Source organism: Orcinus orca, chromosome 10, assembly GCF_937001465.1.
Source record: "Orcinus orca chromosome 10, mOrcOrc1.1, whole genome shotgun sequence".
In the NCBI taxonomy this organism is placed as follows: domain Eukaryota; kingdom Metazoa; phylum Chordata; class Mammalia; order Artiodactyla; family Delphinidae; genus Orcinus; species Orcinus orca.
The window spans coordinates 69991279-70017644 of NC_064568.1; the positions used below are offsets into that span (position 1 = coordinate 69991279).

A 26366-nucleotide genomic window follows, 5' to 3' on the forward strand; every position below is an offset into this window, starting at 1 on the left:
CTTGGCTGATAGGACCTACACAGGCATCCCAAGAACACAGTTCTGGTACCACGCAGGCACCCAATGCAGGCATGCGAGCGTACACACACACACACACACACACACACACAAACACCTCACACCACCCCACTTTACATCACTACCCTGACTCACATTCAGAAAGGTATAGGCAGAAAAGATTAAGAACCTCACAAACCAGGGAAGGAATCATGCCCAAAGTGGTGAGATCACAGACTTCTCAGGATCCTCCCACTCTGGTACTGAATCCCCAAGATCAACACTGAGATTCATGCTGAGGGGACCTGGCTAAGGCATAAGGGGACTTGGTTAAGGCAGCCGGTCTGAGTCACACATGAAACTGTCATAACTTAACACTCTTCAGACAATCAATGTTTAAGTGTCAGGGGCAGGGAGATATCTCTGGGGGTCATTTCCCAGGAGCTGGTGCTAGAACTGTTCCAGCTGTAAGCACCGTTCGTGCCCTAATAGCTTAGGGCATTTAGGAGCTTGGGGGATCCTGGCAAGTCAAAGGAAGAAGGAATATGAGCAAGGAAGAAGAAAATGGTGTAGCTTCAGTGACATTCTAGATCAAGTTATCTCCTCAGCTTATTTGGACCACAAAGGGCTCCACTAACTCTCCTTCAGCCTCTGATGGACACAAGGACATTCCAAGGCAATATGCAGCAGTACCATCAGATGGGACAAGAGTCCCAACTCTGCTTCTAATTTGCAACCTTATCCTCTCAGATTTATAATCTGTTAAACGGGGTGTGAGGGTAGCGGAAGAGAGGGAAACAGATTCTAACTTGGATGATCTGTGGTCCCTTGTTTCTTTAATTTTTTTTTCTTTTAATTACAAAGTAATACATGATAGATCCTTTGGTACTTCTTATAAAGTATCCATAATAAAAAGGTGTTTACTAAATGCAAAAAACGTAAACCAATATTTTCAAAAATATTCTTTAGTAGCAGAACCCCTTTTACAAACAACGTCTTAGAAGAATATCAATACCCATAACAGATAAAAGCAGAACTGCTCTACTAAGGTCAGCTTTGGGGCTGAAGCCTCATCTGCCAGACTTCCTACTGTGGCAGCCCCCCAGGCCCATCCCCCATAAAACAGAGAAGGAAAAACCACTGGGTCATGGTGTATATCTTGACCCCAAACTAAATGCTGATATTAATGTTCATATCTTTTAATAACAGGCTTATAAATATTATTATTCACATTTTTTGAAACCATGAACGGCAAATGAGTTCCCTAATTCTTCACTTTTGCCTTTATGGACTAGAGTTCTTAGTGAGGAAAGGAGCTGAATAGATAGAGCATTGGTAAACTATGGCCTGTGGCTGCCTCTTCTTGTAAATAAAGTTTTAATGGAACACAGCCATGTTCTCTCACCAGAGTTGAGCAGTGGTGACAGAGACTATAGCATACAAAGCCTAAAGTTACTATCTGTCCCTTTTTGGAAAAGGTTTGCCAGTGCCAGGAATAGACAGAAAACTAAAGCTCTTCTTACTGAACAGTAAAGATTTACGGCACCAAGGTAAGAAATAAAGATATAGTTTAAAGCTGAGCTTAGCCCAGAAATGGCTAAAATCCCTTTATTCTGTTGAAAGTGTTTCAATAGATTTTCATGTAGCAAATTCCACACGGAGTTTTTAGATTCTGCTATAGTCCTAATCCCATCGCTGTTACTGTGACAACTGTACCGATAATTCTTGGCTTGCTTTTCACCCCAAGTTTCTGGTATTTCTGCTAAGAGTAAAAGAAAAGGAAGGAAGGAAGGGAGGGAGAAAAATTCCAATTAAAAATGAAAACCTGAAAATTCCATTCCCAAATCCTCTCTGTTCCCAGAACTGATGAAGTGCCCAGGCGCTACATTCTCAAACTGAAGATATTTGCAAGCAGAACAGACATTGACCACCACCCTCCAGATCTCTACTAAATAGCATGGAGGCAGCAGGGTAGGGTGAAGAAGTTATAGAGACGTTTAAAGTCAATAAGTAATACACACACAAAAGTTATAGAGTCAATAAGGCAGTTAATATGACAGCAGTAAAACACTAATATCTCAGTTATATGGGAAGATGACATCACAGACTAAGCCACACCAATTAGGTAGACAGGGTTGTTTATTGGTCACCAGGAGAAAATGGATTTGCAAGGCTCTATCCCCTTGCTATCTCTCCAGTGCTGTCTAGTGTGATTATAAAAAGCATCTTACAAGAATACCTGACCAGGACAGTCTATGACCACAAAACAATAAAAACATTTTGCTGCTTAGTGTTTTAACAAAACTACTCATTTGGAATCTTTAATGAAACCAGTTTTAAATGGATGACTCTATTTCCATGTTCTTCCCAAATAGTCCCAAATAATCGCCGTGAATTCTCTACTTTTTCCCTGAGTCTAAAATATACAGCTAAAATCTCACTATAGTGAACACAATCATGACAAAGCAATTTACCTATTCTACTAAGAATGTTATTATCAACAAGATATTATTTATTGGGTCACTGCCAATTCTCAAACAATTCTCTATAGATAATGCTTTATCTATTCCTAATAGGACTATCATGAGCTTCCTAATAAAGACACTATTTGATTATAGATGTTTATTATTATTTTAAACCTTAGAGAAGAAGTGAATACAGAAAGTGAGATATCAAGAAGAAAATTGACAAGGGTTTGCATTAGACATCGGGGGACAATTAAATGATATATGCCTAAGAGGATTAGGAACAAGATCTATTATCTTAGACTGCAACTACTCCTTCCCACAAGGTTCTTGAGGTAAGTACATGCCAAGGAAAGTCCCAGCAAGTGGGAAGCAAAGGGACACTTTACTGCTAGTAGAATTTTTGACCCAAAACCCTAATCAAAAGGCATAAGCACTCCTTTTCCCCAAGTTGGTTATGCCTGAACAGCTTCACCCAAAGCAAGCTAGGAGGCCTGTTCTGTCCCTTTTCCACACCCAAAACTTATTCTTGCTTTTTACCACTACAATTTAAGGAAGGATCAACCCAATACACATTTTAGTACCACCAAAACAGAGTGAGTACAGGAGAGATCATGGTCCCCTGCTGCCTAGCACTGAGCTATCCCTGGGTTGAGGCAGTAATCTTACCTGGCCACCCTAAAAGATAGAAGAGGAAGTAAGAATGCTCAAGGAGAAGAAAGGATAGGTGTGCTTGTTGTGAGGACAGAAGAGAGGAGAGAGAGAGATGGGGAGAGGTAGGAACAAAGAAGGAGGACAGGGCCTCTTTCTAGGAGAATTAGTCCTGGCCCATCCCACTTAGGGCCTAGTGGAAGACAAGAGACACAAGAAGTGCTTCCACTGAAATGTGGCCCACTCTTGTTCCTGCCAATTCATGCATCTGATCAGCATCTCCCCCAGAAAGGGACTAAATGCTTTGACCATAACTACCATTTTGGGGAGGAGTGAAATGGGGATCGGGGAAGGCACAAAGAAATGCTGGTAGGAAAAGCAGAAGGTATTTTAATTTTTTCTCCCAAGATCTAGAATTGTGGTATTGCTATAATCACCTTCCCGCTTACTGTACTTCACATTTCAAAAGTTCCAGAAACTAGAAATATTCATTGTAATCCTACAAACACCACATTCCAAGATTTAGGAGGAAAAGACTGGAGGTAGTATGACAGTTATTCCCCAATATCCCCTTAGAAAATCAGAGGTCTTTTAATGTATCTTTTCATGCTAGGGCTGATGGGCATGAGTGTTTTAACTCCAGATCTTAAAAACTGAAAATGTGGGGCTTCCCTGGTGGCGCAGTGGTTGAGAGTCTGCCTATCAATGCAGGGGACACAGGTTTGAGCCCTGGTCTGGGAGGATCCCACATGTCGCAGAGCAACTAGGCCCGTGAGCCACAAGTACTGAGCCTGCGCGTCTGGAGCTTGTGCTCTGCAACAAGAGAGGCCGTGACAGTGAGAGGCCCGCGCACCACGATGAAGAGTGGCCCATGCTCGTCACAAGTAGAGAAAGCCCTCGCACAGAAACAAAGACCCAACACAGCCAAAAATAAATAAATAAAAATAAAATAATAAAATTTTAAAAACTGAAAATGTTATTTCCAGCAGGACTTTTGACATAATTTAATCTACCATTTCAAAATAACATGGATAGGGCTTCCCTGGTGGCGCAGTGGTTGAGAGTCTGCCTGCCGATGCAGGGGACACGGGTTCGTGCCCCAGTCCGGGAAGATCCCACATGCCATGGAGCGGCTGGGCCCGTGAGCCATGGCTGCTGAGGCTGCACATCCGGAGCCTGTGCTCCGCAGCGGGAGAGGCCACAGCAGTGAGAGGCCCGTGTACTAAAAAAAAAATAATAATAAATAATAATAATAACATGGATACACAGTGAAATTTCTGATATTAGAATTTTATATGTACAGAAAAAAAGTCAAGTCCCTATAACCTGGTTAGGTAAACAGGTATTTTGGTTAATCAAATATGTCTGGTTAACAGACTCCATATGGATTGACAATTTTAACAAAAATTCAGAAATGTTTAAAATAAACTTAACTAGAGTAAAACCACACCAAACAAAATTTATTCTCCTTTTGATCAGAGGGTACTTGGGATCTTGCCTGCCTCCCAAATTTTATTAGGTGCATCCACTATCACTCTGCTGGTAAAGCATGAAGATCAGTCACAGTAAATTAAATGCTAGGTAACAATTTGTAACAGAAACTTAAAGTTTTTTTCCAAGAGGTAAATTTCATGAATAAGAGATCAAAGATATATAATCAGTAATGCTTCTCACTTTGGAGCAGAATTACCCAGTAAGCAGATATAGGCTTTTTATTTACAGAAAATTTTTGAAGCTGAGAATAATATAAAATACAATTATTATATTTACTGTTTTAGATGCATCCAGAAGCTGTGGGCATTAAAAAAAGTAAATGGAAAAAAAACCTACTGAATTATACATTTTATTTGATTTATTTATTTATTTATTTTGCGGTACGCGGGCCTCTCACTGTTGTGGCCTCTCCCGTTGCGGAGCACAGGCTCCGGACGCGCAGGCTCAGCGGCCATGGCTCACGGGCCCAGCCGCTCCGCGGCATGTGGGATCCTCCTGGACCGGGGCACGAACCCGCGTCCCCTGCATCGGCAGGCGGACTCTCAACCACTGCGCCACCAGGGAAGCCCCTGAATTATACATTTTAAATGGGTAAATTGTACAGTATATGGATTATATCTCAATAAAGCTGTTTTTTAAAAAATATGGAGATCTATAAAAATTCCAAAGTAGATGTGAAATGTCAAGCAGGAGGTAGTGTCTGTGGCAGAGTTGTTGACTGGATGAGCCAACTCCTTACCATGACCCTCAGCTTCTTTGCCAGACGTGCTAGGACTGACTGCATGACATAGTTCTGCCTGATAACTAAATGGAAGTCGGCTAGGTGGGGCTTCAAATAAAGCTTTGGCTTTTCCTAATAAAAAGAGACAGACTTGACTGGCAGGGCTCTTTACACTTTTACCACTTTGCCCTCCTTCTTCCTGCCTAAATGCAGATGTGGTAGGTAAAGCTGTAGCAGCTGTCCTGTTCTCTGAGGCAAAAATACAAGTAGAAAAGACCAAGAAAATCAAAGAGCTCACTGAATTGCAGAACCAATCCTAGCAGCCACCCACCTGTAGACTTTTTGTTATGTGAGACCGAGACAAACAAACAAAAGCAAAACAAAACCAAAATAGTTTTAAAAACATTTAAAAAGGCTTTCTTGGGAATTCCCTGGTGGTCCAGTGGCTAGGACTCTGCAGTCTCACTGCCGAGGGCCCAGGTTCAATCTCTGGTTGGGGAACTAAGATCCCACAAGCCACACGGTGCAACCATAAAAAAATAAAAATAAATTAATAAATAGTCTTTCTTAATCAGGTTCTTTGTTATTTGCAGCTAAACGTAAGCTCCTTCGGAGCATATGAGGGCTAGTAATAAAAATGAATTTTTATTCATTTATTTTTAATGTGTCAAGTCTTAGCCATAGCATTTAATGAAAGGTTCTATAATTTATATCCTTAAGAAATGAGAGTGGGTTGAACCAGAAGCTACAATGCCTTCTCTCATTTTCTTTTTAAGGCCATAAGAGGCTCTGTAGGATTGTGCAACAAACTGGAATCTTTGAAGGAAGAGTTTTAGCACTGGTGGTATCACCACGTTGATGGCAGAGAAAAAGAGAAGGAACTCAAATTATACTGTAGTCTCTTCACATCTTAAATGGAGACAGCGAAGCAGCTAAAACTCCAGAGCTACTGAAAGACATGGCAACTAAAAGGACCATTAAATTGTATGGAAAATCTAAACAGTCTTGACTGGTGTTTGGTTACAGTAAAAGGATAATGTGGCAAGGGTGGTAATGTCATAATCACTGAGGGACATGGTTTCAGACGTCATAAGTAAAAGGAAGAAAGAGGATCCTTACCATTAGGTCTTAAGGGCACAGGAAAGAAAATACAGGCAGAAGTAAAAGCACACTCTGCATTTATCTATGTAACCAATACTCCTTATACTGAATCTGACACATTGTTGAAAGAGGTAACAAAGCAGAAGAAAAAATGATTCCTCAGCGGGAGCTAAGGCCCTGAGTGTCCAGGAAAGTTGCTGAAAGGAGCCCTTGAGGGGTACCAACCAGCCTGTCATCATAATCACTTTTCCTAAGAGAAGGATGCAGAATGGAAGTGGATGGATGGGGAAGAAGCAAGAAGGGGAAGTGGAAGAGTTTTTCTTGTCTCAGTGCTTCTGCTTGTTCTTCACTAAAGATACAAGAATGTTTTGGTCAAGTGCCTCTGTGGTTACCAGGTTACAAAGGGCAAAGTTTAAAGAGAGAGGGAGAGAGGGAGAGGAGAGAGAGACAAGACAGACAGACAGACATCAAGTGCTACCATGATGCACCAAAAGCATCTTAACAAGGTGACAAATTGGGGCTCCTCGGGAAAAAAATTTCTCATTTAAGAGTATCTGAGGATTGAAGGTTTTGAAAGATAGATTACTGTTTTGGATTAATTCAAGGAGTAATTTCTTAAATGAAGGTGACCCTTCATCAGATTTCAGAATAGCTTCATTTACTTAATACTCAAAAGATAGATTCAAGCAATTTGATGTATTAAATCTGTAGAAATTTTGGTGAATTTGCTGAAAGTCCTATGCTTCTGCTACCCCTGAAGAGAACAGCCACATTTCTGTGATCCTGTATGGTTGATCTTGGGGGAAGCAGTGTTTGGAACATCTGTCAAAGTAAAACCACAGAAGGAGAAGATTGATGCTTTCCATTCATTTGATCTTCCAAGGTGAATGATTCCAGTTTTTAAAATGATTGTTTACAGCAATACTGGTAAAGTATTTGTTTCAGAGGGGTATCAAATGAACGATTCTGGATAATTACTGAACATACATTTGTGCATGAAACATTGTGTCAAATGGGGTGATATCCTCTGTAAAAATGTCTTCTTGATGGGTAATCTTTGAAAACTGAAAGGATTTTTCTTTTCATGTATTCAGCTATATTTTATGATGACTAGTTGTCAACTCCTCTAATCGCTCAAGAAAAATAAATGGTTGACATGTGAGGTAAATCAAACACATACACACTTTTGGGGGGAGCATTTAACCTTTCCTGTTTTTCCAAAGAACATCTGAATTCTAGCCCCCCTCCTGTATTTTTAACAAGCAATTTAGTTGCCATAGCAATACTTTCTGGTTTTGAGATACATCTGGGATGAAACTAGCTGAGACATATTTACCATTCGCCAAAACTCTGCTGTTTCCAGGCTCCAGGATTTCTGGTCGCCTTAGTATTCATGACAGTTCAGACTCCAGCATCTACTGAGAACCACAACTATAATTTTTTATTCAACAATTTTTCTTGGAACCAGAGTTCTGAGGTCTGAGGGTGATAAGAGAAGACTTTAGTGCGATGCAGATAGGCTGTGAGAGAAACAACGTTTGGTAAATAAATCATGGATCAGCAAGACAAGGAAGAATTCCTTGGTTCAGGGCTGTGACATGACTGATATGAAGCAAATTTGGTAAAATATCTTTCCAATTTTGACTAGAATTATAGGCAATCTTAATCCAAGCCAGAGGAGTCATATTTTTAGAAGTTTGTTGTATTCTTTAGACTATAAAAAGGAAACTTTTCGCTCTCTAGGTTGCAAAGAAGGGTGTTCTAATGTAAATAAATGTATGCCTGCCTGTGCAGCACTCAGATAGAATGAAATGGAAGCAGCATGAAACTTGAGGCAAGAGTCCTTACCTGTGCTCCTGTCAGCACCTAACACCAGAGTTTCGTCTTAGTCATTTGCTGGAGGTGCCAGATCTTTAGCAGTTTCCTCACATATACTTAGAACAGACACACTGAGCAAATATGATGTCCAATTTATTTGATAGACAGAACTCCCTTTAGTTGCACCAACATTCTATGTTGTCAGCTCAGTCAATGAGTGTTTATTGAGTACTCACAGCACAGAGTACTGTACTAGGCACTTGGAAATCATTGCAAAGACCCAAGTCCATCGCAATACTACAATCACTATCTTCAACTTGAGATTATCTGTGGTTCTACAAGAACTTGAGGGCTGCACAGACGTAGAAAATACTCAAATAATTACAAAACATCATTTGAGTCATTGGTTCAATTTCTCTCCCCACCTTCATGGACTAAGCCTTCATTTGGAGCTATTAAACAGGACACAAAATGGAATGGTTTGTGATTCCTCTCCTTTTTCTTTTCTGTGCTTATCCTTGGGAGGGAAGTGGATGAGCAATAGCTTGGCAGGGTGGTCAGCAGTGGGAAGAAGGAAAAACAGCAGCGAAAAAGGGATTTCTGATTTACAAACTGAACAGATAATCTAGAATGGTTGCAGCCACACAATAGTGAAAGGGCAGCTGAACTGGGTGTGGGCTTAACAGCTCCAAGAGAAGGAAATATATGCTGGGATGAATAAGGAGCACAGCGACATATCTAATTTTTTTTTAAAAAGGATTAACTTTCTATTGCTTTGTTTTATCTATGTTTAATAACTGCAAGGCATAAACTGATTTGTGGTTCAGAAATTCTGTGCCAGATTAACTTTTATAAGTGGTAGAACTGGGTTTTTTTTCCTATTGCAAAGTAAAAACCTCCTCCCGACAGACTAAAGAGATTATGGATACCCACCAAGAACATACTTTGGGTTAGATCCATTTTGTCCTAACATATTATATTCATATAACATTTTCCAACTGAGGAACTCAAAATATTTTTGTGTCATTAACTCCTTAATCCTCATAACACCCAGAGAGACTATGGGTTTATTTAGTTGCATCTACCTGCACTGTTTCATCTTCCAACAGCCTACCTACTCACAATTAGGTTAGTTAAAGCATTACGGGTATTTTACTTACAGTACTGCATTATCAATTACAAAACCATCATTTTCAAGCTAATGTAAGAATTGTTAATTTAATTGACTAATAATGAGGGTTTCAACAAAGTGCTGTCACTTACTAGCTGAAAAAGACTGGGTAATACACATGCCTAATGCACAGCATATGTGATTTCTCATACTAACCTGAAAATACTTAAAAGGATATCATGATTAGCAAGTAGAAAGATAATTAAGTCTTAAACTAAGGCGACAGAGGGACTATAACTAAGACTTAGGTAGATTTGGTTAGTTACTATGTGGTCGTTTTATGTCGTCAGGCCTCTGAAGATTTCCTGTTATTTAAATTTTAATGTTTTTAAAAAAGGCATGAAAATAATATAATTACTACTAGTTACCCACTTTTAAGGCACATTCCAGGCAACTTCTCTCTTTTTCTCTCAAATAAAATGAACAAGTTACACTGTGCCTGTAAACCTAGCAACAAAACAAAGACAAACTCCTTTATTTCCAAGTTATACTGCCTGCTCTGGCTCTTGGGAAAGAGAAATAAACACCAAAGATGGGGAGAAAGTTTCATATAAACTGCAAGGACTAGGACGCCTCCCGCTGTCTCTTTCCTGGGAGCTGACTGGACAAAGGCTGGTCAGGAACAAAGAAGGCGGCTCCTAAAGGCACGATGGCTCCCCAGCTCCTCCCCTCCTCTCCTCAGCAAAGAAAACTCTCCTCTAATGGTGCTAATGAAACACTGGGATGGGTTTGTGGTGGTGGGTGGGATGGTTTGGGGAGCTGGTGACTGAATATAGAAACAGTAACAAAACATCTCAGGGCTGTCACCTCTGCAAGTCACCTCCATCGCCTTGCCTCTTACTCTCCTCCCCTCCCTCACTCTACTCCAGCCACCCTGGCCTCCTTGCTGCTCCTGCAACCTGCCTCACGTGCTCTGCCTCGGGGCCTTGGCACTCTGCCTGTGAGGCTCATCCCCCAGGTCCCCCAATGGCTTACTCTTCCCATCCTTCAGGCTCTGCACAGTGAGACCTTCCTGAACACCCAATCTAAAGCTGTGCTGTCTCCAACCCCTAGTCCTCCCTTCTGATGGCTCCATCTTTGAAATATCTGACATATTACAAATAGTGTTGTTTACTGGTTATCCACCACCGCCCCCTCCCCCAACAAGAATGTCAGTTCTGTGAGAAAACTGATGTTTGTTTTCTGGATTCAATGCTGTAGCCCCAGGGTTTAGAATAGTGCCTAGCACACAGTTAAAAGCTCAAAAAATGTTGAATGAAAGAAAATGAAGGGAGGAGGAGACAGTCAGAGATCAGGTTTCAAGGTCAGCCTTTCCAGGATTCACAAGCGTACTTGCCATACCAGACTCACTAGCAGGACTAGGTTCCCACTGACTGTGGTTAGCTGTGGGCATTGTCTGTCAAGAAAGAAGCTGGGGACTTCCCTGGTGGTGTAGCGGTTAAGAATCCGCCTGCCAATGCAGGGGACATGGGTGGGGACATGGGTTCGAGCCCTGGTCCAGGAAGATCCCACATGCCTTGGAGCAGCTAAGCCCGCGTGCCGCAACTACTGAAGCCCGTGCGCCTAGAGCCCGTGCTCTGCAACGAGAAGCCACCACAATGAAAAGCCCACGCATTGCACTGAAGAGTAGCCCCCGCTCGCCGTGACTAGAGAAAGCCTGTGCGCAGCAACGAAGGCCCAACACAGCCGAAAATAAATAAATACATAAATAAAAAAAAAAAGAAAGAAAGAAGCTCTGCTTGCCTACCCAGCTACAGGGGAAACGCTCAGGAAAGGAAGAAATGGTTTATGTGGATGAAAACAGACAAACGAAAGAAATCTTATCCACACAATAATTCTGTCCTCTCTCAGGAATAAAGAATGCAGTAATCAAGATAATCCATGTTTGAGACATTTGCCTCTGTGTTCACCATCTACAAAGAAACCTGAAATTTTATAGTCAGTATACCTTGTGATCGGGCCCCCAGAGGAAGAGGTTCCAGAACTGCCAGATCTCCTCCCTCTTAGATGGAGAAAGTGTTAGTCACTCAGCTCTGTAATGCTCTCCCTCGAGGTGTTGATTTGGAATCTGGGCTTCTTTGGATACAGTGACTAGGAAAGCAAGTGAGTCATCACAAGCAATAGAAGCCATGGGTCAAATGTCACTGGCTAATCAACCTGTCATTTGTCAGTTACCCATCCCCATGAAGAGACACCACTGATCTAGTTTCCTATCAATAAACATCTATCTGGGCACATCAGCTGCTGTTAACCATGGCCTGCAGAGATATCCAGCATCACCCAGAGGCATTGGTGGTTAAGAAATACCTCTCCCTTTCTTATTGATAATGTCACAGAAGAGGCAAATGCAGTTCCTGACAACGTAATGTTAGTTTCATAGGGACGTGTCTCTCTGAGTGTTCAGCCAGTTTCATGGGGCTTCAATTGCATGGATTTTCTCACTGCAAAAGCAGTAGCTGGGCTTAAGGAAGGTGGAGGCTTCACGCGGTGCTGAGATACACAATTCTGCCTTTGGTTGTGCTCATGCTCATCATCCCCCTCTGAGTCAGGAAAAAGAAATTGTTTGGGGAGAACCATTCTTTTTCCACGTTTAAAGAAAACCAAATGGCACGGTTCTCTCTTGTCTCTCTTAAGCTCCAGTAACACCTTTTATCTGGAGTCAGATTCAACATCTCTGACTGAGTAGAGCTAGAGGCCAAGGTAGCCTTGCCACATGAAAAGCTTGTTTGTCTCTTTCTGAGTTGTCACCTTGGCAATGACCTCATGAGGTCCCTGCTCGATCTAAAATTCTAGATCTCCCACTATACCCGCTATAATTTCCCCTTCTATCTTGATAGACTACCTCATCTGCACATTCAATCTGTCAAGGAACACTTATTCTGAGTTGTCACAGGCTTCATATATCGGGTGAGGCTGGGAGGAGGCAGCAAGTAAACAATTATAATACAAACATGACAAATGCTCTGGGAGGAATTACATACAGAATGTACGGAATCATTGAATAGGGATGGCTAAATCAGCCCAGGAGATGATAGAAGGTTAGGGAAGCATTCCCAAAGGAGTGAAGTCTTGAAGGGTTTATAAGAGCCAGGTAAAAAGGGGTGATGAGAAGGTAGTGAGACACACATGTAATGAGAACAGCATGTTCTAAGAGTTGAAGGCATGGGGTAAGAGAGGGGTGACACATGCAAAACTGCAAGTAGCTGGATAGGCTGAGACAGTACGTGTAGGGGTGGTGGAGAGGCAGGAGACAAGGCTGTACGGACAGAAGTAAGTCACATGTTCTTTTTTTTTTTTGGCAGCACGCGGGCCTCTCACTGTTGCGGCCTCTCCCGTTGCGGAGCACAGGCTCCAGACGTGCAGGCTCAGCGGCCATGGCTCACGGGCCCAGCCGCTCTGCGGCATGTGGGATCTTCCTGGACCGGGGCACGAACCCGTGTCCCCTGCATCGGCAGGCGGACTCTCAACCACTGCACCACCAGGGAAGCCCAAGTCACATGTTCTTAATGCCATTGTCTGAATTTTCTCCTTAAGGCAAATAGTAGCCATGAATCCTCTTAAGAAGGGGCATGACCACATCAGATTTGTGGTAACAATGTGGGAGATGGTTGCACGTGGGGAAGAGCTACGTAGAGAAGAGAAACTACAAAGATGCAACTATGGTGATGGCAGTGGGGATGGGGAAGAGAGGAAGGATTTGTGAGATATGTAGGAGCTGGTATTGACAGCTGACTGGTTCAGTGGGGGAGGTGAGGGAAAGGAAGGAGTTTAGGAAGATTTCCATGTTTTTGGCTCAGTGGATGGGTGGATGAGCAGTACCACTAAATCAGATGAGGAAATCGCAGAGTGAGGCAACTTGAGCAGGGAAAGGGGAGAATGGTGGAATTCCATTTCTGACATATTGCTTTGAGATGCACAGGGACCGTTGTTGGATGGGGGGTGGAGAATGTGGGGCGCCAGGTAAGCAGACAGAATACAGGGAACACTAAAAGAGAGTGGTCAGAGCTGCTAAGCTGCCAGTTTGCTTCTATCTTCATTGGCAAGAAGACTGGTTTTCAAATTAGAAATGGCAGAACAAACATAAGAGAAAACTGAAGCCCCAAATAGGTGAAGTGAAAGAAAGTATCTAGTCATTTTAAATGATTTCAAGTCTCCTGCTCAGATGAGTTACACACCAAGCCTTCTGAAAGAAATTGCAGATGCAATCTCAGAGACACGATTGGTAATCGTCAAGAATTTGTGCAGACTCTAAGACAAGAGAAGGACAACTGTTTTCCAGATTTTTAAAGTAAAGAGAAAAAGATTGTAATGGGAAATATTCAGATAAGTTTCACACCATTTATGACAAAGATTCTAGAATGACTTATTAAATAGATGACTTATGATTACTTTAGTTAATGCATGCAGCTGAGAAGAAGGAAGGAGGGCGCGTTGATGGCTATCTGATGGAAGTTTATCTATACTGCTAGCTTGTCCACACTGATTGTGGCTTGTGTCCTCCCCCTTCCTAAGCACAAAGTGAGTTGTCTGGCCTGCAGTATGAATTCAAGGCTTCTTTATCTGTGATTTGCTGCCTGTGGTACTCAGCCTGTATGTGGCCCTTTATGAAAAGAGGTTGACAATTTAAATGAAGAAACCAACAGTCTGAATTCTCCAAGAAATCCAGCATCACTTGTCAGGGTACCCCAGGGAACCGACAAGCAGCATTAACCTCTGCAGTTATTAGCTTAGACATCAATAAACCTCTGTCTATTAGAATCCCACTACCTCATTTTTTGTGCTGTTTCTTTCTTTACACATACTAACTTTAAAATGAGAACAGGAGACAGTAAGGAAAATGTGGTACAGCATGATGGCAGGAAGGCAGTCATGTCTCACCAACATCTCTACCTCTCGCAGGCTAAGATATAATGTAAAATATCTTGTGTTAAAAAAAATATATATATACACACACACACAACATTAGTCTTTCAGAGACCTTCTTAGAACCTTAAAAAAAAAAGGGCAGCCTATTTGAGACCCAGATGACTCTCTTGAACTAAAGTATATCCTCTGGGAGATGTCACCAGTGTCACATTTTAAAATTATATGATCCTACAAATCAAGCAATAGTGGGTTAAAGTTCCCTTCTTAAAACAAAGCGAAATAAAACAAAACAAAAACAACCAAAAACCCAGACGTGAAGATTTAAAAAGATCTTTTAGAACCAGGTTTCATATTCAGATCTGTTTGGTTCATATATAAAGTCATTTATTCGAGTTGAAAATGATTTTGATATCCTGTAAGTTCCTAACCAATACAAACTGAGACTTGTGCTGTATCCAGGGAGAGGCCCTAGTCCTCGCCCTCCACAAATCTAAACTAGTCCCTCCACAAGTCTAACTTTGGTGCATCTCCCCACCAGAAAATCCAAACAAGCACCTTGTATATCTTTGTCCCTCCTTTTCCATCCCCTCCTCTCAATATTTAGAGCAAAGAACAGAAGAGTATCTTCACTGAAGTTACTGGGATCGTCAATGTACCAAAACACAATTTGCACGTGTCTTCCATTTTAAAAGTAATAAATGAAAGGGAATCTTCTTACCGTATTGACCCAATCATGTATGGCTGTGCCAGTTGAACCACAATTGCACCACTTCCTAGCTGATGACATGTATAGCCAGAATCCCAATCATAGTTCTTAGTGTCCCCATTCAGCAAGGCATTTCGGCTCCGACTGACTCCTTCAATCACGCTGGCACAATCAGCAATTGTTGCAACGTTCTCCATGGGAACTGTGAATCCAACACAAGATTCAGCATCAAGATAAAGAAGCCAAATATATCCCACCAGTGTGCTATGAACAAAATTAATTAATTACTATCAATAATAAAACAGAAATTAGAGCATCTTGATTATCTCAAGATATGAACACATTTCCATGCCAAATAGCTTTCAAAAAAGATGAACCTGAGGCTGGAACAAACCAAACCACATGTAGCAATTAACCCTAAAGAATTTTATTACAAAGAAACATGATACCCCATAAAATATAGAACGGATAAGTACATTGTGAAATATTACTACAGTGGGAAACCACACAGTAGTTGAGATTAATTAACTATAGCTATATCCAAATTGATTAATCAGAAAACAACGTTGAGTGAGAAAAGCAAGGCACAGAAAAACACAGTGCATGAGTTCATTTATACAAAGCTTTTTAAAAAGGCAAAACTAAAAGTATAATTTGTTTAGGGATACATATATAAATGTAAAACTAAAAAGGAAATCCAGGGAATTATTACACAAAATTCATGATCATTTGTATGAGAAAGAGGGAGATGAAATCTTGGAGGGACACCTACCAATGTGTCCAAACATTAATTGATTTCATTTCCAAGATGAAATCCTGGAGGGGCTTCAAAACTACTGGTTTTCTTCTATTCTCGTGAGGCGATAGGTACATAGGCACTTGTTTTATTAGTATTCTCTAAACTGTACATATTTATTACACTTAATAAATGTAGTACGTTTGTTTAAAGAAGCATGACATATATAGATTCAGTATTTTAGAATTCATAAAGCAGGAAAACAATCCAGCACCTGGTACCAATCCCTTTGCAGAATATACAGTTGCCCTCGGCCATGATTCATTTCCCTTTTTTGTCTGTTTGCTATTCTGAGCAATTCAACACATACGCTCATCTCTTTGTTCATGAACTGCTGCATTCTGAAACACCAGCTCTGTTTTGATTCTGTGTCTCTCTATATACTTCAAGTCCACATCCACCTGTTCATTTACAAAAGTCTAGGGTATCCACAAAATGATACAGCTGTCCAAAAATGATGTAGATTCTCTAAACACTGAGAAGAGAATGATAAAAGGTGAGAGCCTTTTAAGTCCACTGGGACCTTTTTTGTGCATTTACTAGTGCTGCGATTTTCTTCAGAAATTTAAATTATTTAACCTAAATCTACAATTAACCTTAGCTACTTACATGCAAGATGTGTAGCTTACTTTACAAAATTTTAAAATGTCTTGAAAAAAGGACAATTTCTTATCAGATATATACTATACTTTTCAGTATAATATTATACTCTATGCAAAGAGAGAGGGTGAGCAGTACTACTATCATGCCAAAACATTTCTAACTTTATAATGATGTGGAGTAAATAATCTTCCATGTATCTTCTAAGCAATGCATTAACTTTTCAAAGGTGGGCATGCCTGTACTCGAGCCCTCATCTACCTTCACTACTTGCTTTGCTCCCTCATCTCATATACCTTCACTGCTTGCTTTGCTCTCTGTAGATAAGGACAGCCATCCACAGATAAAGAAGAGAGGAAGGGAAGGAGGAAGGGAGAGAGACTGGATTTTCTGGCCATGAATCCCTTGACTATGAAGCTTAACTCTAAAGCAATAAGCAGAATCTCTGGTAAAGTAACCTGTGAGAGCCGTGTACTGGCAGAGAAGGGGCTTACAGAAAAGCCCCCCTCTGACTTTGAAAGGAGAAGAGATAAAGGACTATATTTAGAGGCTAAGTCATGGTACCTCCATCTCATGGAAAAGGGGAAGTGTTCTGTGATTTGGAAGAGAGAACTAAAGGAAGTGGCACAAGATACACAATAAACTGAGCTGAGACATAAAATCACACTGTAGGTAGCTTAAGCTGCAGTAAGAGACAGCCTCCATTCTCCCAGGTGCTTAAATAGCACACATTTATTTTTCACCCACACTATGCGTTCAACGATGATCAGCAAGGTGACTGAGCATTGCATCATGCAGGGAACCTAGTGACGGAAGCTTTGTATTGACTGATATGTGCTTCTTCAATCACAGCGGCAGTGAGAAGGGAGTGAACTGGGCACTGGCTCTTAAAACTCCTCCCCCAAAGCAACACACATCACTTTGCTCACATTTTGTTCACTAAGGCAAGTCACAGGGCCTTACCTAACTTCAAAGGGGTTAGGAGAGGGCTAACTTGTTGTGTGCCCAGGAGAAGAAGGGGAATATATGGTCAACAATATTAACGTCTACAATAAACATTAAACCAGGATGAAGGAACGTTCAATAGCCAGATAAATCTAGTTCATTTGTGTAAAGTATGTAAAATATTTCAATGTATAAATATACCAAAGGGACATTTAGATTGTTACCATTGTTTTCTTTGTGATTACAAATGTGTCTTCTTGTGTACATAGGTAAGAGTTTCTTCAAGGAATATGTAAGACATATATATGTATATATTTACACACACACACACACACACACACACACACACACGGAAGTGGAATTATACTTGTGGCTATGAGTTACCTCATTGGCAGGATGTCAGTCCTTTCTTGGTTAATGTTGAGTTAAAATATTTAATCTTTACCTATATGATTTGTGTTTTCCCTTTCTTGTATATAAATTCTTTCCAACCCCAAATTTATAAAGATATCTCCCTATATTTTCTTCTAAAAGTTCTCAAATTTTGCTTTTCACGTTTCGTTCTTTAATCTATTTAGGATTTATTTTTGGTATGCTATTAAATACAGATCTACTTTCACCTTTTATTCATAAGGTTAGCTAATTTCCCCAGCACCATTTAATGAACAGTTCATTGCTTTCCTCCACTAATTTATGTTACTTTAGTCATGTATAAAGTTTTCATACGTATCTAAATCTCTTTTTAAGATCTGTACTCTTTCCTTAATTTGCCTAGCCTTGTGCCTTTACCATACTGTTTTAATTACTATAATTTTACAGCATCATAAAATTTGACAAACTGAACACCTGTCTTCCCTCTCCTTCGCCTTCTTCTCTGTTTTTCTTCAAAATTACCTTAGAAATTCCTGGCCCTTTCAGGAGAATTTTGTGTTTTGTTTAAGTTTTCAAATATACTAGCATAGGATTCTTCAATATACGCAAATCAATCAATGTGATACACCATATTAACAAATTGAAGGAGAAAAACCATATGATCATCTCAATAGATGCAGAAAAAGCTTTTGACAAAATTCAACACCCATTTATGATAAAAAGCCTCCAGCAAATAGGCATAGAGGGAACTTACCTCAACATAATAAAGGCCATATACAACAAATTCACAGCCAACACTGTCCTCAATGGTGAAAAACTGAAACCATTTCCACTAAGAACAGGAACAAGACAAAGTTGCCCACTCTCCCACTATTATTCAACATAGTTTTGGAAGTTTTAGACACAGCAATCAGAGAAGAAAAAGAAATAAAAAGAATCCAAATCGGAAAAGAAGAAGTAAAGCTGTCACTGTCTGCAGATGACATGATACTATACATAGAGAATCCTAAAGACTCTACCCAGAAAACTACTAGAGCTAATCAATGAATCTAGTAAAGTAGCAGTATATAAAATTAATGCACAGAAATCTCTTGCATTCCTATACACTAATGATGAAAAATCTGAAAGGGAAATTAAGGAAACACTCCCATTTACCACTGCAACAAAAAGAATAAAATACCTAGGAATAAACTTACCTGAGGAGACAAAAGACCCATATGCAGAAAATTATAAGACACTGATGAAAGAAATTAAAGATGATACCAACAGATGGAGAGATATACCATGTTCTTGGATTGGAAGAATCAACATTGTGAAAATGACTATACTACCCAAAGCAATCTACGGATTCAAGGAGATCCCTATCAAACTACCAATGGCATTTTTCACAGAACTAGAACAAAAAATTGCACAATTTGTATAGAAACACAAAAGACCCCGAATAGCCAAAGCAATTTTGAGAAAGAAAAGTGGAGCTGGAGGAATCAGGCTCCCAGACTTCAGACTATACTACAAAGCTACAGTAATCAAGACAGTACAGTACTGGCACAAAAATAGAAATACAGATCAATGGAAGAATAGAAAGCCCAGAGATAAACCCACGGACATATCATCTCCTTGTTTTTTTTATTTTTATTTTTTTTGTGGTACGCGGGCCTCCCACCGCTGCGGCCTCTCCCGCTGCGGAGCACAGGCTCCGGTCGCGCAGGCCCAGCGGCCATGGCCCACGGGCTCAGCCGCTCCGCGGCATGTGGGACCCTCCCAGACCAGGGCACGAACCCGCGTCCCCTGCATCGGCAGGCAGTCTCCCAACCACTGCGCCACCAGGGAAGCCCCGTCTCCTTATTTTTGATAAAGGAGGCAAGAATATACAATGGAGAAAAGACAGCCTCTTCAGTAAGTGGTGCTGGGAAAACTGGACATTTACATGTAAAAGAAAGAAATTAGAATGCTCTCTAACAGCATACACAAAAATAAACTCAAAATGGATTAAAGACCTAATGTAAGGCCAGACACTATCAAACACTTAGAGGAAAACATAGGGAGAACACTCTATGCCATAAATCACAGTAAGATCCTTTTTGACCCACCTCCTAGAGAAATGGAAATAAAAACAAAAATAAACAAATGGGACCTAATGGAACTTAAAACCTTTTGCACAGCAAAGGAAAACATAAACAAGATGAAAAGACAACCCTCAGAATGGGAGAAAATATTTGCAAATGAAGCAACTGACAAAGGATTAATCTCCAAAATTTACAAGCAGCTCATGCAGCTCAATATCAAAAAAACAAACAACTCAACCCAAAAATGGGCAGAAGACCTAAATAGACATTTCTCCAAAGAAGATATACAGATTGCCAACAAACACATGAAAGGATGCTCAACATCACTAATCATTAGAGAAATGCAAATCAAAACTACAATGAGGTATCACCTCACACCAGTCAGAATGGCCATCATCAAAAAATCTACAAACAATAAATGCTGGAGAGGGTGTGGAGAAAAGGGAACCCTCTTGCACTGTTGGTGAGAATATAAATTGATACAGCCACTATAGAGAACAGTATGGAGGTTCCTTACAAAACTAAAAATAGAACTACCATACGACCCGGCAATCCCACTACTGAGCATATACCCTGAGAAAACCATAATTCAAAAAGAGTCATGTATCACAGTGTTCACTGCAGCTCTTTTTACAATAACCAGGACATGGAAGCAACCTAAGTGTCCATCAACAGATGAATGGATAAAGAAGATGTGGCACATATATACAATGGAATATTACTCAGCCTTAAAAAGAAACGAAATTGAGTTATTTGTAGTGAGGTGGATGGACCTAGAGTCTGTCATACAGAGTGAAGTAAGTCAGAAAGAGAAAAACAAATACCGTATGCTAACACATATATATGGAATCTAAAAAAAAAAAAAAATTGTTCTGAAGAACCTAGGGGCAGGACAGGAATAAAGACGCAGACGTAGAGAATGTACCTGAGGACACGGGGAGAGGGAAGGGTAAGCTGGGACGAAGTGATAGAGTGGCATGGACTTATATATACTACCAAAAGTAAAACAGATAGCTCGTGGGAAGCAGCTGCATAGCACAGGGAGTTCAGCTCAGTGCTTTGTGACCACCTAGAGGGGTGGGATAAGGAGGGTGGGAGGGAGACTCAAGTGGGAGGAGATATGGGGATATATGTATATGTATAGCTGATTCACTTTGTTGTAAAGCAGAAACTAACATACCATTGTAAAGCAATTATACTCCAATAAAGATGTTAAAAAAGAAAATGAAAAAGAAAAAGAAAGCAGTAAGCCTTGATGTGGGACAAAAAAAAAATCCTAATATACTAGCATAAAAATTTTCACAGTATGTTCTCATTATCATTCCAAATATATATATATATATATATATATATATATGTATAATTTTTTTGTGTGTGGTATGCGGGCCCGTCACTGTTGTGGCCTCTCCTGTTGTGGAGCACAGGCTCCGGACACGCAGGCTCAGCGGCCATGGCTCACGGGCCCAGCCACTCCGCAGCATGTGGGATCTTCCTGGACTGGGGCACGAACCCATATCCCCTGCATCGGCAGGCGGACTCTCAACCACTGCGCCACCAGGGAAGCCCCCAAATATTTTTATTTGTACCTTTTCTTTCTTTTTTTGTCAGTCCTATACATGTTTGTCTACTACATTAGTGTTTTCAAAAAAACAATTTTCAATTTTGCTGATTATTTTCTTTATTTCCTACTTCACTAAATCTGCTCTTTTTATTATTTCTTCTTTATATACCTTTGGATTTATTCTATTTTTTTCTAAATATCTGAAGCAAATGAGCAAAACATTAACTTTTCTTTTTTTCTAATAAATGCATTTAAAGCTAATATTTTACCTCTAAGTCCTGCTTTATCTTTACCCTTAAGTTTTAATATACAGTGTTTTGAAGAGTATTAGAGTCAACTGTGGTGTAGAATGTTCCTCCATCTGGGTTTTCTGACATAAAGTGTTTTAAAAGTTGATTGCATCTAAGTTTTTTCTAATTTCCATTAAGATTTTTGTTTGCTTCACAAATTATTCATAAGAATGTTTTTTAACTTTTCAAGTTTTTGATACTGATTTTTAATTACACTGTAATGTGGATAAAAAGGTGTGGTCTGTATGATACTGACTTTGTAGAATTTGATGAGATTTGCTTTTCTGTGGTCTAGTTCATGGTTCTTATAAATATTTTACATGTGCCTGAAGAGAATGTGTATTCTCTAATTTGGGAGGTGTATGGTTCTATATATATCTACTATATCAAACTTACTGAGCTGTTCAAATCACTTACATGTTTATTAATTAATGGGAGAGGTTTGTTTAAATTTCCCACTATGACTGTAGATCTGTCAATTTCTCCTTGTAATTCTGTCAATTTTTGCTTTATGTATTTTGAGAACACATCATTTCGTGTATTTTAGAATTATATCTAACTGGTAGATTGAACCTTTCATCATTATGTAGTGTAATTTTTTATCTCTAATAATCCTTTGCCCTAAAATCTACATGTTCTGATGTCAAATAAATATAGTGCCTTTATTTTGGCTACTGTTTCCTTAGCATCACTCTTCTATTTTTCTGGTCTCTTGTGATAACATATAACTAGATTTTTGAAAAATTCAGTGTCCTTTGTCTTTTAACTGGCAGATTTACATGACTTATATTAATTGTTATTACTGATGTATACTAATTCACTTTTTGAAAAAAAAATTATTTATTTTAGGCTGTGTTGAGTCTTTGTTGCTGCACACAGGTCCCCTCCAGAGACTGCGATAGGGGGCCACTCCTCATGGTGGTGTGCGGGCCTTCCACTGCAGTGGCCTCTCCTTCTGCAGAGCATGGGCTTCAGGTGCATGGACCTCAGCAGTTGTGGTGCCCAGGCTCAGTAGTTGTGGCTTGCGGGCCCCAGAGAGCAGGCCAGGCAGCTGTGGCGCATGGGCCCAGTTGCTCCACAGCACGCGGGATCCTCCCGGACCAGGGCTCGAACCTGGGTCCCCTGCATTGGCAGGCTGACTCCCAACCACTGCGCCACCAGGGAAGTCCCATTAACTCACTTTTATTTCTACTTACAAGTTTTTTTTTTCTCTGCTGCTTCCCCCACCTCTCTGTCTACTCTGTTCCTATTTTCTAACGGATTGAATTTCCTTTATTTTCCCCACCAGCTATCCCTACTGATTTGATTGGGAAGTTATATGTTCTATTTCTATTCTTTTACTAAATTCTATATATGCATACCAGACTTAACAATGCCTAAAATTAAAAATCACATATTCCCTTCTCCTGAACAATATAAAAGATCTTAACACTTTTTCATACAAATCATCTTGCCTCTTGGCTTGTTATTCTTACCTAACATTTTACTTCTACCTTGTTTTAGACTCTCAAAATCAGTCATCATTATTATTATCTCATACAGCCAAAACTTATTTATTCACATTCACCAATTTATTCACCTTTACTTTTTTTATATCCTCCTTTCTTCTTGGTTCAACTTCCTTCTAAGACACATCCATTCAGCAAAGTCTTTACTTAAAAGTATATTTTGCCACCACTCTTGAAAAATAGTTTAATTGGGTATAGAACTCTAAGTGAAAAGCTGTTTTTCCTCAGCACTTTTAAGATATTATTCCATAGTCTTCTAGCTTCTACTGTTATGTCTGCTATCCCTCTAACTGCTGCAATTTGTTTTTTTCTCCACAGTTAATTTTAAGGATTTCTTTTTGGTTTTAGTGTTTTGCAATTTTACTATGTTGTACCTAGATGCAGACTAAATTTATCCTGCTCAGGACTGAATATAAGCACTTATGGCTTTTATCAAGTCTGGAACATTTTAACCATTATTTCTGTGAGTATTGATTCTCCCTCATTTTCTGTTTTTTTTTTTCTTCTAGAATTCCCATTAGACTTCTGTTGGAACTTCTCATTCTATCCTCTCTACTTCTTAACCTTCCTTTCATTTTTTTCCTCTTTACCTCTTTTTGAAGCATTCTGGGTAATTTCTTTAAATTACTGTTTGTGTTCACTGCTTCTCTCCAGGTGTGTCTCATCTACTGTTTAACCTGTCCACTGAGTTTTAAAATTTCACTGTCAAACAAAAACTACCCAGTATTGAAAATAAGTGAACTGAAGCTATGTGTATTAGCAAGGGTCAATCTTACAAAGAAAGTTGGTTAAGAAGAATAAGTCAGAAAAATACAAAGCATACAATTCCACTTCTATTGTTCAGTGATAGACACCTAGTGAATCTCACCTATGTGGTGAGATTAGAAAGGAGAGCTAGGGAGTAGTAAACACAAATTCAGATGAATGGTGACCTCCGGATAGGAAGATAGCAGGGATGTGCTGTGGGGGGAACACACAAAGGGCTTTAAAGACTTGGTAGTGATATGGGAACATATGTATATGTATAACTGATTCACTTTGTTATAAAGCAGAAACTAACACACCATTGTAAAGCAATTATACTCCAATAAAGATGAAAAAAAAAAGATTTGGTAGTGTTCTATTTCTCAAGATGGGTGGTGAGCATGTGAGTGTTCCTGCTCTCCAAACTTTACATATATGTTCTTTATGTTCTTTTCCACAAATGGAATATTGGTTATTTTTTAAATTCCACAAATGTTAATACTGTTTTTATGAAAACCAGAAATATGGCAAGTAATTTCAGAGGGTTTGAAAGGATAAACCTTTTAGGATTCTTTACAATGCTGATGTGCTCTGTAGTATCCACTAGGTCTTGACGGTTGTCCTTCTTGACTCTCCCTGAGTTTATCAATTTCCTCCTAAGCTACCTTACTGCTTCACAATTTTATCCCTAGATGATCTGATTTTAACTAGTCAATTAATGCAGCAGCATCAGAGACGATCATAAAATCATTAGTGATACGGTTTAAAGCTCTTTGGGAAAAAAGCCTGGGATAAGCACTCAGAATTCCTTTTCTAAAGACATATTTAGAAATATTTATTAAAGAAGATTCTTTCAGTCTCCAACATTTTCTCTAAGCAAAACTGCCCTAGTAATATCACCCTCTGACCCTCTGGAATCTTAAGGTAGTCTAACATATGCTACATTAAAGAACTTTGCCTTCTTGGGACTTCCCTGGCGGTCCAGTGGTCAGGACTCCACACTTTCACTGCTGTGGGTCTTGGTTCAATCCCTGGTCGGGATTTTAAAAAAAAGAACATTTCAAAAACAAAAACAAAAACAGTGCCTTCTTAACAAAAAATCCTATATCTATGTGCTGGAGAATAGTATTCCATGGTTTCCACTTTGATCTTGACATCATCGTTCATTAATGTTTTTCAGTCAAAGTCTGGATCTACAAAGGGTGCCCAACACAGATGAACATAGACACATATAATACACAGAGATAGACTGTATTAGTGAAATCTACACCAACTCCCAAATTTCCTTTCAAGTAATTGCTTTTGCTAGAACTCTACTAGCAACTTGATAAGCAACTGTACTTATTCCATAAGGTAGAAAATCAGATCAGCACTTTTCTTAATTCTCATTCCTATGTTTTAAACAATGAGTCAAATTAACAATATAACGACCAAATGATGCCAACGGGTGGAAAGAAGAGAAGGACAGGGACCTGGGCACAAACCCTGTGGATAAAGACTTTCTGTAAATGACGAAGGTGAGACCATAATTCCAGCACGGGGCCAATTCTTAATATCCAAACCAGTATTTCAATCTGATCTAACTTGACAATTGGAGATTTAGCATGTGAGTTTCATAAGGGCAGGAACTTTTGTTTCTTTTTTTCACTGCTGTATTCCCAACTGATAAGAAACAGTGCCTAGCATATAGCAGTTATTAAATAAATATTTGCTGAAAGAATGAATCAGAGCTGGAAAAGCATGCGTATATAGGTGTGGCACTTAACATAGCTCCTTACCAAAAGCTAGAAAATCTAAAAGTTACTGAATAAAGCAGAAAAAACTGCTTTCTAAGGGAAAGTTTTCTTCGAAAAGTGAAGTATGATCAATCTCTGGGTCTTGACCTAAACATTAAAAAGAAAACAATTATGCCCACTGCAGAAGAGCTGCTTTATAAGCACTACATATACCCTCAGCTCTCTCAACTTCTCTTCCCCTAAAACTTTGTCCCACATACAGAAAGGTTGGTCACTCATGGTAGACTGAAATATTTTCTGATAGGGAAATATTTGGGGGAGAACAGGAGGGAGAACAGGAGGAGAGGAGGAATGTATATAATAACATGACTTGTAAAGACTGTAGAAGCTTTTTTATGCCTGACAGTATTGCTATCTGGTTATAGTCATACTATAAGAGTTCTCAGAGAAGAGGTCTGTCCTAAATGTCACCACTGGGTTTACTAATATAGACCACTTCCTTCATTTCAGCAGGAAAAAATTCTGTTATTAATTCTTCTTCCTAGAAACACAAACCTCAGCCTGCCTAGTTGGACTGCATAATAATTACTCAATGGTTTGAATAAATCCTGTGGTCTTTTTTCCTGGGAAAAATTAGAGAGTGATTCTAACTGACTGCAACGCACAGAAGGTGCCATACTGTTTTTCTTCCCATAGAGGCCGGGCCACGCCCCATTTGAATGTTCATTACCGTCTTTCATATGTGTCTGATAAATTTA

General features: G+C 39.7%; 1 protein-coding gene across 1 annotated transcript in view; it reads right to left on the reverse strand.

Moving 5' to 3' along the window:
* Positions 1 to 26366, reverse strand: part of BTBD9 (BTB domain containing 9) — a 416797-nt gene that overhangs the window by 94298 nt on the left and 296133 nt on the right. The window contains exon 8 of the mRNA XM_004267648.3: positions 15003 to 15192. Within this exon, the coding sequence (XP_004267696.1) occupies positions 15003 to 15192 (190 nt within the window). The remainder of the gene's footprint in view (positions 1 to 15002; positions 15193 to 26366) is intronic.